The sequence below is a fragment of the Thamnophis sirtalis genome, unplaced genomic scaffold (assembly GCF_051295495.1).
Source record: "Thamnophis sirtalis isolate CommonGarterSnake01/CBP01778 unplaced genomic scaffold, rThaSir2_p1.2 scaffold_6, whole genome shotgun sequence".
NCBI classification, from domain to species: domain Eukaryota; kingdom Metazoa; phylum Chordata; class Lepidosauria; order Squamata; family Natricidae; genus Thamnophis; species Thamnophis sirtalis.
The window spans coordinates 90,636,829-90,651,355 of NW_028261386.1; the positions used below are offsets into that span (position 1 = coordinate 90,636,829).

The 14,527-nt window shown below is 38.0% G+C and overlaps 1 protein-coding gene and 1 long non-coding RNA gene across 5 annotated transcripts in view; one reads left to right on the plus strand and one right to left on the minus strand.

The window, feature by feature from the left end:
- MAP7 (microtubule associated protein 7) overlaps positions 1-14,527 on the plus strand; it is a 130,570-nt gene that overhangs the window by 17,254 nt on the left and 98,789 nt on the right. For 2 of the 4 annotated variants that reach the window (XM_014060558.2, XM_014060559.2), the window contains exon 1: positions 3,972-4,384. The exons of the other annotated variants lie outside the window; for them this stretch is intronic. In XM_014060558.2, coding sequence (XP_013916033.2) covers positions 4,252-4,384 — 133 coding nt within the window. In that variant the 5' untranslated portion in view covers positions 3,972-4,251. Of the gene's footprint in view, positions 1-3,971; positions 4,385-14,527 lie in introns of those variants that run through there. 4 annotated transcript variants of the gene reach the window in all.
- LOC148045075 (uncharacterized) lies at positions 3,169-3,748 on the minus strand. The gene is made up of 2 exons (XR_015697042.1): positions 3,613-3,748; positions 3,169-3,513 (listed from the first exon to the last, which is right to left on the minus strand). It is a non-coding gene; the product is annotated as an uncharacterized LOC148045075 (long non-coding RNA).

The following is a 14,527-nucleotide window of genomic DNA, read 5'->3' on the forward strand; positions in this document are numbered from 1 at the left end:
GTTTATTTAGCAAGGAGTCCTTGCATTTTCTTTTATTAAAAGTACAAATCAGTGGTGGGTTGCTCCCGGTTCGGCCCAGATTGGGCGAATCAGTAGTGGCAGTGGCAGGAGGCTTGGCCCATCTCCCCGGATGCCCAGGACCATTGCTGCGTCCTAAGATCATGTGATCATCTTTTGCAAACTTTTGACATGCAAAGTCAATGGGAAACCCAGATTCACTTAACTTATCAACTGTGGTGATTCACTTAAAAACAGTGGCAAGAAAGCTTGTAAAATGGGACAAAATTCACTTAACAAATGTCTCACTTAACTACAGAAATGTTGGGCTCATTTGTGGACATAAGTTGAAGACTATCTGTACTTTGTTCCCTAGAATTAGCTTAAAACCTATTTTTGTAGTTCTTTTGTAAACCTTGGACATTGCATATCAGCCAAAAATGGTAAGGGTTAATACTATTTAATGGGACTTCTGGCTTCCTTTCATTTTTCACTAATGACAGTCTCCTCAGGAAGCACCAGAGTACTATTAGATATCGTCCATAACTGTAGTGCATGCTAATTGCTCCCATCCCAGTAACCATGCTGTATGATTTTTGGTTTGAATAAAGATCAGCTCAGCCATTATGGAGTCAATGTTCATGTCTGTTTGATTGTTTGTAACCTTCAATTGAAGTGTTACATCACAGTGCAACAATTTTTCGATTAATGTATCTCAAATGGGTTAACTTACAGAATGAGTCCAAAAGCAGGGATACATGACTCCCATGGGACTGACATTTGGCAAGCTTGTTGCCGCTTCAGTGCTGCCGCACCACCACAGTCAGCTGCAATCACATAATCATCATTTCTAACACTCCTTGCCAGCCCACAAGGAAAGTCATTGGGGAAGCTGGCAGGAAGTCAGAAATTGCTTCTGCTCCCACTGCTTCCCCTAACCCCTTTGGTCATTCCCTATCTCTGTTTAGATAAGGAAATATCTGTGAAATGATGATTCAGTTGGTCATGGGTTATCTAGTAAAACTTTATTTTTGGCTTAGTATGATGTTTGGTCCGTCCAACAGTGTTTTCTCCATGCTGCAGTTAAGCAAACCACAGGTCAGGGCTGCATGTGAACAATGCTTAAGACAAGAATGAGTCCAAAATCTTTTTCATGGCAATGTTATCCATACATGCTTATTTGATGAATTAGATAACATTTCTCCCAAATAGATATGTAAACAATAGAATGGAATAGAATATACTGTATTTTTGGAGTATAAGACACAACGGCGTATAAGATGCATCAAGGTTTTGAAGAGGTAAATTAAAAAAAAAGAAGTTTTTATACTCTGCAAACCTCCCCAAAACGGCCCATTTTATGCAAAAACAGGCCTGTTTTTTTAAAGGGTATAAATAGCCCTTAGGAGGCTTGTAGAATGTTCCGGGGGTGTGTGTGCAAAAACAAGCAAAGAGCGGCCTGTTTTTTGAGAAAACGGACCCCTTTTTTGTTTAAAAAGGGCATTAGGAAGCTTATAGAGTGCTCCTGGGGATGGGGGGGGGGCAAAATTGAACAAAAAATGGGCCATTTTTTGCTCATTTCTGCCCTCCCCAGCCCCCAGGAGCACTCTGCAAGGCTCCTAAAGGCTATGCATGGCCCTTTTGGTGAAGGGGGCGGGGTTTCTGGAGGCAAAAAATGCTGTATTCAGTGTATAAGATGCACCCAGATTTTCAGCCTCTTTTTTGAGGGAAAAAAGTGCATCTTATACTCCAAAAAATATGGTAATTCTTTATTGGCCAAGTGTGATTGGACACACAAGGAATTTGTCTTTGGTGCTTATGCTCTCAGTGTACATAAAAAGACAAGATACATTCATAAAGAATCATAAGATACAACACTTAATGATATGATGATGATGATGTGCCCCACAGTGGAAGAGGGCAGAGAAGTAACTTGGTGGGAAGGGGATGAGATGACTTTTTTATAGCAATAGTAATAGCAATAGTAGTAGCACTTAGACATATATATCACTTTACAGTAATTTACAGCCCTCTCTAAGTGGTTTACAGGGTCAGCATATTGTCCCCAATAATCTGGAACCACATTTTACCAACCTCGGAAGGTTAGAAGGCTGAGTCAACCTTGAGCCTGGTGAGAATTGAACTTCTAGCAGTTGGCAGAATTAGCCTGAAATACTGTATTCTACCTACTTTGCCACCATGGTTCTTATCATGCAGAAAGGGGGGAAAGTGGTTTGGAGAACGAATAAACATAGTCCCTATATCTGTTGGTATTTCATTAAAGAAGCCACAGTACAGTATCTGCATGATCCCAGGAAAATACAAATTTAACTTAATATGGAGATGGTGATTTGGTATGGCAAGTCTGTTGCATCCCGTCAGAATGTCCTTGACTCAAATGTATTTTTCTGACTACTGTATGAGCTCAGAACAAGTGCCCTTTCTGTTTCATATCCAAATAACTGTATATTCCTAGTACACCCATTTGCAAGATGACTGTTTAAAGGACATCCATGTATCTTCCTTGGTCAACATATTACTAGATGCAAAACACAACCACATTCTATCCATGAAAAGCCAAAATGCTCTTCTCCATTGAAAGTATTTCTAAATCAAATTCTCTTTCATCAGATTAAATGAAAACTGACAGAAAACAGCAAAGTACTTTTTCTGCCTAGCAACTTTTTTTTAATACTGGGCATGCCATTTCTTTAATTAAAAAAAAAACAAGTGTAGTTTTATTCTGACAGTTCAGAATCATAAATAATTTAACTGCTTAGCAATTTATTTCAAGCTCTGGACACTTTAAAGTTTACTGATGTAAAAATCTATTTTGTGGAGCCCAAACTTCCCCAAAAGATGTTCAGTGAGAACCAGAGCTTTGTCTGATTATTATGGATACACTATGGGACTTTTAGTCTTTTTTATAGAAGCAATTATTTGAATGGCCTTTCTTCTGTTTTAAAAAAAAATATTGCCAATAAAACTACATGCCTATGAAATCGCATTTAAGTCAAGCTCAATTTAAATACTTTTTCCTGGTTAGTTTTTTTTAATTACATTATAGTTATTTTACAGTAATGTTTTATTATTGCTTTTTCAATATCTTCACTTATAATCAGTACGGAAGATCCAAAGTAAGAAAAAAATCTTTTAAACAGACAAACTCCAAACTACAAATGCTCGTTTATTTAACAAATGTAACAAACTTTTAAAGGTTTAGGAATATTAATTACAAAGGGTGTTTTTGTATTACAACTCACCTTCCAGGAGACATCAGTGGCACTTTGTCCTAACTACACTCATTGCTGCTGTTGTCAGCATCAACCTTTGTGCTGCATTAGTCAACATTCCCCAGATAAAGTGCCCATGTTTCAGGCAAAGGGTGAATCCTCTTGCTTTCTAACTCTTCCTTTTAACAAGGAGATACTCAAACATTTTCTGTCCTTCACATCCGTCTCCTATGAAGAAGTTGTGTTTGAGCTCGTACGATGATCTTTTCTGTGACTCTGTGAACTTAAGAAGGAAAGGAAACAAACAGCCTTGGGTTTCTTTGCTTTGGTACGGTTCCTTGAGGATCGATTGGTGGGAGAAGCTGGAATCAAATTCACCTACCTCCGTTTGCTGGTTTCCCTTTCTTTCAACTTCTTGTGCCCCGATGCAGCAAGAGCTCCAGCCATTCTCCAGCTGCTTCTGAAGGGAGCCCAGCCTGCTAGGGTGTTTTCAGCTGTTCAGGCGAGCTTGCCTTTGCCGCGGGAGATGGAACTCAGAGAGGACATTCCGGCAGCCTGTTTTCCTGCAGCTGAGGAGACGACATTCATGGACCTCCTTTTTGATTTGGATATGTCACTGTTGTCAGGGCAACTGTTAATGGTGGCGTATCATATTTTCTTCTCTTGGGCTCTGTGCTGAATATTTCAGTAAGCAGAAGAAAGAAGATACCGGGAGGGAAAAGGTGCTGCATCAGGAAGGAAAGAAGGCCAGGGATCTGACTGAACAAGTTAAAGCTCCAAAGGGAGGAAGAGGACGACAAGGAGGGAGGAGGCATTCCAACCAATGTACTTTTAATTAAGCCCTCTCTCTTTTTTTGGTCAAGGTACAAGAAATTGTAACTCCTATCTGCCAAGTGCACGTTGGTTTCTCTCTGCTGTTTGCAATCTGCTGGGCCCTCACAGGATGTGTTACAAATGAATCCACTGCTTTGCAGCTAGCTGGAATTGATATATTGTAGGTGGGGGGAAAGGACCGGCAATAATGCCAGGTTCAGCAGCTGCTCTCCGGCAAGAGCGGCTGAAGAAGCCAGGTATGAGGCCAAATACACCTGTTCTGTTTACCATTAATGAGGAGGACGAGCATCTAAAGAGCAACCATTCCAAGAGATCAAAAGGTAGGCATTACTTTAGACAGGCAAGTTTGAGTTATCTATAGACTACATCCAGCATCGCGATGGTGGAGTACCGCACGTTGCTATTCTCGGTGCTTTCTTTTTTGCATTGGGTAACCATATTAAAGGTAGGCCTCTTGGCTTGTTAACTGTTGCAAGTTGCTTCTTGTCTTGATATTTATCACATTAATAAGCAATCTTCTAGACATGCAGTTTGTTAAACGGAACGCTGTTAAACAAGCGATGAAATTTGTTTCTATGCAAGAATAAGTACTTGTTTAATTTTTTTGGCATGTATTAGTAAAATGAAGGCATTAACATGGAGAAACTGGCCTTTGAGAAATTTGCTCTCAGTTGTTATCAATTGTATTATACGCATTACTGCATGAACAAATATACTCAGATAATTTAAATATTCATAAAGACGCATACATTGACTTTAGCAAAATCACTTGGCTTCGTGGTTACTTTATGTCAGGATTCTTGACAAAATCTTATTTCTGTAGCAGTCCTGGTCTCACTTTATCTGAGTTGTTATAATCTTAATCACTAAAACTTTAGATTACTCTCCATTTTTCACTTTTTATTTGTAAATTGAACACTGGTTGACTTGAGTATTTTTTTCCTTTTGCATCCTTGGCTGTGATAACTTACAGATTCTAGAAACATGAGGTGGGGATGGGGAACAGCCATCAGTTTTTGGGCAATATTTGTGAAAGAGGCACCATAAACTTCAATAGTTTTGTGGACTTAGTAGGTTGTTTATTTTTCCTCTTCATTCAACCAGACAACTAATAGGACTGTTTGACTGGTTAATATTTACCGATTTAGATAAATGTTCATGGTTATTTGAAAGTGACAGTTTCTTTCATATCCTGCTCTGAATCACTAACTTCCGGGAACTTAGCTTCTTTAAAACATCCATGTTAAAATATTTAACACATTTAAATATTTTATTTTAATTTAATTATTCCAATATAAATATGGAAAAAAGGTGAAAATCCCCAAGAAACTAAATTAATGATTATTTGAAACAGTTCCCTTCCATGTCTCTTGCTGTCTCGCCCACTTCTATAATATGTTTAGGAAGCAACCAGCAGCTTTTATATTTTAGTGTGTTTCCTAGCCATGCTAGAATTCTACAATATTCTAAATCTACTCTGTGCAGGTACTGTGGGAAATGTAGATCCAATGGGCTACTTAGCAACAAAGTCTTTGCAATCTTGTTTGTATTAGCACTTTCTAATTTCTAAGATACAGATTCTCTCCTGGACAAACTCTGTATTGGAGTGTCCATTAGGCACTCAAAGTTTATTCTGCAAGATGTCCTGGAAAGGATAAATTGGTGTCAATTGATTGTTGTTAATTAGGTGAGGACACAAGAATGTTGCAAGGTAGAACATATCATTCCTCTTCTGTGCTAGGGAAAAAAAGATTTATCAAATTTCATTTGAATATCCAGTGTACTTCACAATCTCATTTTTGTTGCTGCAGTATCTTTGGTGTCTGCATATTTTTACTGTAGTTGCGTAAAAGTGTGCTGGATTATTTTAGGTCAAAACTAAAATTGAATTCATTTTGTACCAAAGTTTCAGATTACTGGGCTTTCCATTCTGTGATTTGTCACTTTTTATACTTATTTTAAATGCCTAGTAATCAATTCAGTTTTCAGTCCTTCCCTTTGATGGTAGTAGTTTTCAATCCCTAAAGTTGATAATATTATTTCTGAAGTCAGTAAGTAGCACACGCATGCTATCCTTGTATCCTTCTATGCAAGCTAGTCAATTGAATAAGCTAGTCACAAGTTTGTTTTGGCTAAGAGACTTTTTATATGCTGAAAGTTGGAGCAAAACATTAAAAATGCTTACTTTCTAATTATTTGTCTGGAAGTTAATAGACACAGTTTGTATTTTAGAATGCTATGGCTCCATAATATGTAAGGAATATTCATTTATTTTTATGCCATTATTTGTGACCACAAATATCAACATTTTGTCCCCCCCCCAACACTGCTCTGAATTAAGAGCTACTAAGCATTGGAAAAAAACAGCTTTCTGATGTTGAAAACAGCAAATAAAATGAAAGATGACTTCTCCATGGGACAGAATCTTTTCATTTCTATATTGCTATCTCCATCTGGATGGCCAGAATAATATTTAACATACCAAACACATGTCATTAATGTATTTATTTTCCAGACATGTATTTAATTTTCTCATTTTCTGTAAATCTCATCATGCTAAACATGTGGTAAATAACAACGTACTTTGCACGAAATACAGCTCAGTAACAAACTTATGCTTAGTTTTTTGTCATTCTTAAAAAATGTTGTTGTTTTGAAATGGAATGTAAAGAAATTGTTGCCTAGGTCCCTAAAGCATGAACGAGGCTGGACAAAATCTGTATGAAAACAATAATAATGAATTTATTTTTGTTTTTTCTTTGATTTTTTTTTAGCATAAATATCTTCTTATTCTTAGTTTGGTGCATGACAGGGATATCTATCATGACCACAAACACTTTAATATGATGTTTGCATGATAATGAAGATGTTTCTAACCAAACTCTTCATTCTGTAGTTCAAAAAAAATGAGAGGTATTTATTTTAATAATAGCTGTACGTTTTTCATTTTTCATTGTTGTGAAAATATGAAGGGGAAGATATGTGATTGTTGCTCAACTTATGAAGCTTGATAGCTGTTTTTACTGCTCATCAGTTTTTGCATAAGTGCACTCTGGAGTATTGGATTCAGGGATTAGGAGAACAATTGTACTGTGCTCATTCAATAAAACTTGCTCCCAAATTCTCAACATGCCAAACTAAAGAGCTTTACTCATGAAAAATAACCCAAGAGAATCTTCTGGATATTGAGAAAGAATATAGGGCATGTTATGAAGAGATGTAGACAAGCCATAGAATGATTGTCTCTTCAGATTGAAATGACTAATCTGCTCAGGATTATGGGAAGTTGGAAGCCCAGTGCATCTGGAGGGCACTAAATGGGAAAGGCCTATTTTAATATTTTTCACTTGATATTCTTGTTCCAGTTCAGATATGGATTATGATTGTTAGTGCAGACTTTGATGGCATTGTTGGAAGAGGGCCCAACAGTGCTGCTGGCACTTTTCTTTAACCTCTGAAGGAGTTTAGATATCTCTTTTCACAATCAGTTCTTATTCTGTCCTGATACACCCATTCAGACAGCATTAACTCAATTACTCATAAAGCTCTTACTGTACCTTTCTATTCTTTAAAACTTCTCCTTCATTTCACAACAAGGCAAAACTTGTCTTTCCAGTATGGCGTTAGTGAATTGAAAACTGCCAAAGCTTTAGCTAGCAGAAAACACAGGGGTGTTTCTAATGGCCATTTCATGACACAGGTAACTCAGGTGCCACAGCCACAAAAGCAGGCAGTGACAAATTGTTGATGTTTTCACTTTTCCGTCCAAACTGATAATGACTAAAAGACTGTACCTAATAGATGCTCATTATTATGAAGGATGTCTTTGCTCTGGACCTCTCTGGCAAAGTCTTTGGAACCCGTAGCTAACATGGCTGGTTTAGAGAACCTCCGAATCCCACCCCTGGCTGGCCCTGCCCCAGTGGTGGGTTCCTACCGGTTCGGACCAGTTCGTCTGAATTAGTAGTACTTTGGCAGCCTTGGTGTTGGAACTGGCAGCGACCTAGGCCTGCCACGCCCTTGAACCAGCTCTCAGGCGGCACCATAGGTACTGCCATCTTGTTTTTTGCTTCTGTGAATGCGCAGAGAAATTTTTATTGCTCTGCGCATGCACGCATGCAAAGCACGCGCAAAGTGTGTGTGGTGTGCCCACAAGCGAACTGGTAGTAGTGACTGCCAGAACCCACCTCTGCCTCTCCCCTCCCAGGAGTCTCCACGCAGTCCATTTTAAATGTGAGGTAAGTGCAGGGCCCATGTGGAAGCTCAGGGAGGGGGGGAAACGGACCTCCCTGAAGTTCCAGAAAATCAGAAACGGCCTGTTTCTAGCCTCTGGAGGGACTCTGAAGCCGGGGGGAGGCAGTTTTCAACCTCCCAGGGGCTCGAGGAAAGCCTCAGGAGCCTGGGACTGGTGCCTTAGCTTTTATACCTGCTGGAAGCCAAAGGAATGCTTGGACAGATGTCTTTTTGTAGAAGTGGTTTTAGAATTTTGCAAAGGACAATTTAAGATTAATTAGACTGGTAAGAGAGAAAGTGTTACCAGTTTATCTTAAAAGAAAAGCAATAGCATGTAAAATTCAGGCAGTGTGAATATTTACACGGGTAACTACAATTAAATCAGTGCATGCACACTTTGAATCATAGTTCTAAAAGGAACTTTTTTTAAATGGTGAAGATACTACATCTTAACTGTCAAATGGTTTGACAGTTCTGTCTCGACCTTTTAAACAGATGTACAGGTAATCCTCAATTTACAACAGTTCATTTTGCGACCATTCAAAGCTACAATGGCATTGAAAAAAGCATAAATTTTTCACACTTACAACCTTTTCCAGCATCCCCATGGTCACATGATCAAAATTCAGATGCTTGGCAGCTGCTTCATAATTATGACGGTTGCAGTGTCCTGGGGTCATGTGATCAGCTTTTGTGACCACCTGCCAAGAAAAATCAATGGGAAATCCAGATTCACTTAATAACCATTTTACCAACTTAACAAATGCAACAATTCACTTAACCGTGGCAAGAAAAGTCAAGAAATGGGGCAAACTCACTCAACAAATGTTTCACTTAGCAACATAAATTTTGGGCTCAATTGTGGTCATACCTTGAGGACTACCTGTATTACTTTTACCAAACTTGGACTCAGAATAAGCCAATATGCCAACCCTACACCCTCCAAATGCTGTACAGATGCACATACACACACACACATCCCACACACACACTGGTTTTGTAATTGGATTAAAATATATATAGACTTATAAATGGTAAAAGAAAGGATGAATATAAAACATAGAAGATGGGTATGCATGTGCTGGTTGAAGACAAACAACCAAGACAGCCTGCCTAGGGGTAAGGTAGGGCTGGATTAGTGCTGATGCACATCCTTGGCATAAGCAACAACCTGCTGATCAGAGAAACATTTCCAGGGAATTGAACCACTCTCTGGTAACTCAAAGGTAGTCAAATATTATTTCCTGCACTGAGATAATTGTGCAGATCACCTGATTGCCATAACTCTTTCAAGATTGAGCTAATGCATTAATTGCTGGGTTGTCTTCCAACTCCAAAAGTCTACGATAGAGCAAAAAATTCAGCTTGTGACAGAAGCATAGGAGGTTTGTCAATCTTGGTTTAAAATACAGCAGCACACAAAAACAGATGGAATTATTTCTTTTAACACAACAAATCAAGTTCTGTTGAATATGATGGAACTTTTCTTTGTGTGTGATCGTGTAGAATTTGTCTCTGAAACTCATATTTAGGCAAGCCTGTACACCTCAGTTTTTAAAAAAATAAACAGCATGAAGAAAATTGATGGTAAGCAGATATATTTCATAATTGCATTATGCTAATATGAAGCAACAGGAGAAATGCAAAGCAAATTTGACTAATTGAGAAATGACATTAAGGCAAATAAGGCTGTTACAAAATAAGGATCACAACTGGGACTGGTATATTCAGTCTAGGATAGAATAAGTTATGCAATTCTGGCTCATGAAGAGATTGAGTCTTTGGTTCAGCCTTCATGCTTGCAGTTGATCCATATCTGTGTTACTCAAGTTCCCTTTTCTTTTGTTTGGAAACATAAAGATTTGAAAGAGTCCTGATACTGCATTTATTTCCCTCTTGTAGCAGTCATAATTCAGGGGCCCACAGATATGCAAATAGGTGGCTGGCAGCACCTGAAAATAAAACAAAACAAAAAGACCTCGTGCTGAATGATGATGCAGAGTCATCTGCATTGTTTTCCATGCTTCATCCATTAAGATCATGTGGATTGGGAGCTATTAGCAAAACTTCAGAAAAACATTACTCCATTTTGGAGCACAAATCTGCCATTAAAACATAAAAACAGGGAGTTATGTGTATTTGCAACATTGTCAGGGTTCCAAGTAATGCATCCTCCAATAGCAGAACTGAGAGGCAGGTAGAGTCCTCAAAAAACATGTTTATTGGATACATCATATCGGCACAGCTAGTGAAAACCAACTCTAAAAGTCCCTGCAGTTTCCTCCTGAGTTAAAAGAGCAAATATTTCCCTCCCCAGATGTCTCTGGTCACGTTGTCCAATGAAAGTAGCTGGGAGGCTGCTTGGTCGTTCCTCTCCTCCCTCTCTTGCCACCTGTTGGGATGACCTTGGTTCCCACAAGAAAACTTTTTGTTTTGCCTGGTAGCCGGTCCATCTATTTCTCCGTTCCCTTCCCTCCTGCATTTCCCCCCTCCCTTCATAGCAATTATGAGGCAAGAAAAGATCGCTTCGGTCAGTTTCACTTCAGAGTTGACACATTGCTTCCTTTTGTGTTGGCAAAAGAAATTGAGCCAAGGTTGCGCAGTGGTTAGAGTGCAGCACTGCAGGCTGACTGCAGTCCAGCAGTTCGGCTGTTCAAATCTCACCGGCTCAAGGTTGACTCAGCCTTCCATCCTTCCGAGGTGGGTAAAAATGAGGACCCGGATTGTTGGGGGCAATATGCTGACTCTGTAAACCGCTTAGAGAGGGCTGAAAGCCCTATGAAACGGTATATAAGTCTAACTGCTATTGCTATTGCTATATTGGACCAAATTCAGTATGAATAGCATATGAACTTTACACAACAGATTCTGATCCATGCAAAAAAGGAGGGCACAACAGGAGCAAGTCAGCATTTATTTCATTATCTCTCTTATTGCTATTACTTTGCTTCAGCATGAAATGATAGATCTTGAATTGGGCTATTTGTTTCCAAATTTCTTTTTGATTTAAGACATCTCAAGGACAAGTTAACTGTATTGAAAGACTGTGCTGACAGCATAGTTTAATTCAAAACTTATCACAGTGACAGCTCCAGTGACTTGAGGCAGAATCTGACTAATAACAGTGCTCTTATCAAGTGGCTAAACTGCAGCAAAAAAAGGTACACATTTGTGGTTCACATCTGGAAGTAAACAAAGTTAGATACCTAACTGATCAGTGCTGCACCCCAAAAATGGGGGTGATTTTTCATGGCTTTTTCAAAATACTAGTTCACATTGTACTCTTTTTCAGTGTAAAGAGGCTAATTAATATTGGGAGAGGGGGAGAGATCCTATACTATGAACTGAAGAAGATATTTCTCCCTGTGCAGTAAGTGTTGACTGCAACATTTAGAAATAGTGTTGGTATCTGTAGATGTACTTTCATACATCTACATACATTTTATTACAGGGTAATAAAATTTAGCCTTGGGTAGCTGTCAGAAACAGTGTTTAGAGCAAAAAAGAAGCTTAGTTCAGAAAGAAGAAATCTTTTCAACACAAAGCAATACTTCAAGTCAGGGCTGTGAAGTCATCTACAAAAATCAGTCTATTTTACAAATAAAACAAATGAGTAATGCAAGTCATACCACATAGAAACGTGAATTCTGATAAAGACAAGGAACTTTAACATTCTTAGTATTTGGGAGTGAGAGAGCTGGAGTAGTATAATGGTTGAGGCACCAGGTTAGAACTGGAAGCATGAAGCTTAGTTGATTGACTGTGGGTCATTCAAGCCATGAGCACTGGTGGCGCAGTGGTTAAAGTGCAGTATGGCAAGCAACTGCTCAGAACTTGGAGTTTGATTTTGACGGGAAGTCGACTCAACCTTCCATCCTTCCAAGGTTGGTAAAATGAGGATCCAGATTGTTAGGGACAATATTCAAATGATGCTTCTTCATTGTAAACTTCCCAGAGAGTGCTGTAAAGCGCTATGGGGCAGTATATAAGTCTAAATGCTGTTGTCAGGCCTGGAAGCTATCTTGGGCATTGGATCTTCAGGCCTGCCACATTTAGTGGTAGCTGTGGGAAGCTGGGAGGGGGGATTGTATGGAGCTGGGGAGATATATAATCATAATAACATTCCTTTCTTCGAGAGTCAAGTACATTCTGCCCTAAACCTGGAGGGATATGACTGAGAGGCATCTCCAGTTGAGACGGTGCTTTGATTGGACCATATGATGAATATGTAGGTGCTGGGTAGGGACTTTCTTTTGGGTGGGGAAAACCTGGAAGCTTTCAGATTCGGGTTTTCCCAGATGTGCCAAAATGACATCTCTAATAAAGTGGAACTTTGAGGAACTTCAAGCTTCAGAGTCTTCTTTCGTTGGGGGTGTTACTTGGAACCCCACAGCTATTGCTATTCACTCTCTCCCAGCTCTAGGAAGGAGGCAATGACAAACCACTTCTGAAATCTCTCTGAGAAAACTTCAGGGATTAGTTCAGGCAGTCACCAAGAGTGAAGACTGACTCAAAGCTTCCCACCCCCTTAAAGGTTGAGTAGGAATGGCTTCACAAATTTAAGAACTTTTCTAACCAGCAGGTAGGTTGGCTATAGTATAGTGGTTGAAGCACCAGATTAGAACTGGGAGCATGAAGCTTAGTTGCAATTAGGGATGGTCATTTACTTATTTCTTGTTTGTCTTTCTGTGTTTGATCTTTTAAATAACCTTTTAAGAATTTCTCTCGGGGAGGCAATTAAGCAATGTCCTTTCTCATTCTCCGCCATATCGTTCATTGAATAAGAAAAAGGGACTTGAATCAGTCTTCACCCACTGCTTGTTTTTTTTTTTTTTTTTAACAAAACAAAACACAGGTATCTATTATGAAAAAATAGGAAGTATATCAACTGGTTACAACATGTTTTGGTGCTTCTCTTCGATTGACTCCTATTAATTCAAGTATCTTAACTCGAATATTTGCCATATCAACATCATTATACCTCTGGTTTTAATTATTATAATTATTTAAACATCCTTCATCCTTAGTTATGCTAAGGAATTAGTCCATAACACATGCTGGCAGTTCATTTACTTATTTGTAAAATCCTCTATTATCATCAAATCCTCATATTCTATTTTAACTAGACATCCATAATATTCAATTATATCATATATCCTAACATTTTCCCAATATTGATTAACATTTAATTATATGGATTTTATTTAATTTTTAATAGTGCTAATTATTATAGTTAATACTCTTTATGTATACCCTAAAGGTATTTTCTCATATCCAATTGTTAGTTATCATATCGACTCCACATTATATACATTACTATTAATATCAATTATTATTCAGCAATATCTGTTACACAAAAAAGCAATTAGATTTAGCTAATTTTCAGTTATATTCATCAATCTATCAACCAATTCCAAATTATATATATTGCTATATCAATCATTATTCAGCTATATCTATTACAAATTGAAGTGATCCAATCTAGATTCTATTTTAGCTAAACATCCATAATATTCAATTATATCATATATCATAACATTTTCCCAATATTAATTAACATTGGATTGTATGGATTCTATTTAGTTTTTTAATAGTGCTAATTATTATAGTTAATACTCTTTATGTGTAATCTAAAAGTATTTTCTCATATCCCATTGTTAATTATCATGTCAACTCCACATTATATACATTGCTATCAATATCAATTATTATTCAACAATATTTGTTACACAGAAAAGCAATTAGGTTTAACTAGTTTTCAATTGTATTCAACAATCTATCAGCCAGTTCCAGATTATATATATTGCTATCCATATCAATCATTATTCAGCTATATCTATTACAAATTAAAGTAATTCGATCTAGCTAATTTTAGTTTTTATTGTCCAATCTGTCAGCCTGTGTCCCTCCAGCCACAAGGTTTTCTCCGTCCAGTAGCCATTCGTTGAATAAATTTACCAAATGTTTCCATAAGCAAGTCCAAACAAAAGTATTTCGGCACCTTTGGATTCTGAATGTCAGTGATGAAGTAATAAAGTTGTTCTTGGTTTATAAAGCTTCCCAATTTAACTTTAATTCTCAAGGGTGGATTCTCCATTCCTTCTGCACACTGTCTCTTTAAATGAGCCGTCTTTATGGCTTCCCCCTTCTTCTCTTCCTCTGAGATAGACCAGACACCATTTCTCACATTTTCCGTTTGTGTTTCAGGAACATTTAAGCATTCAACGTTC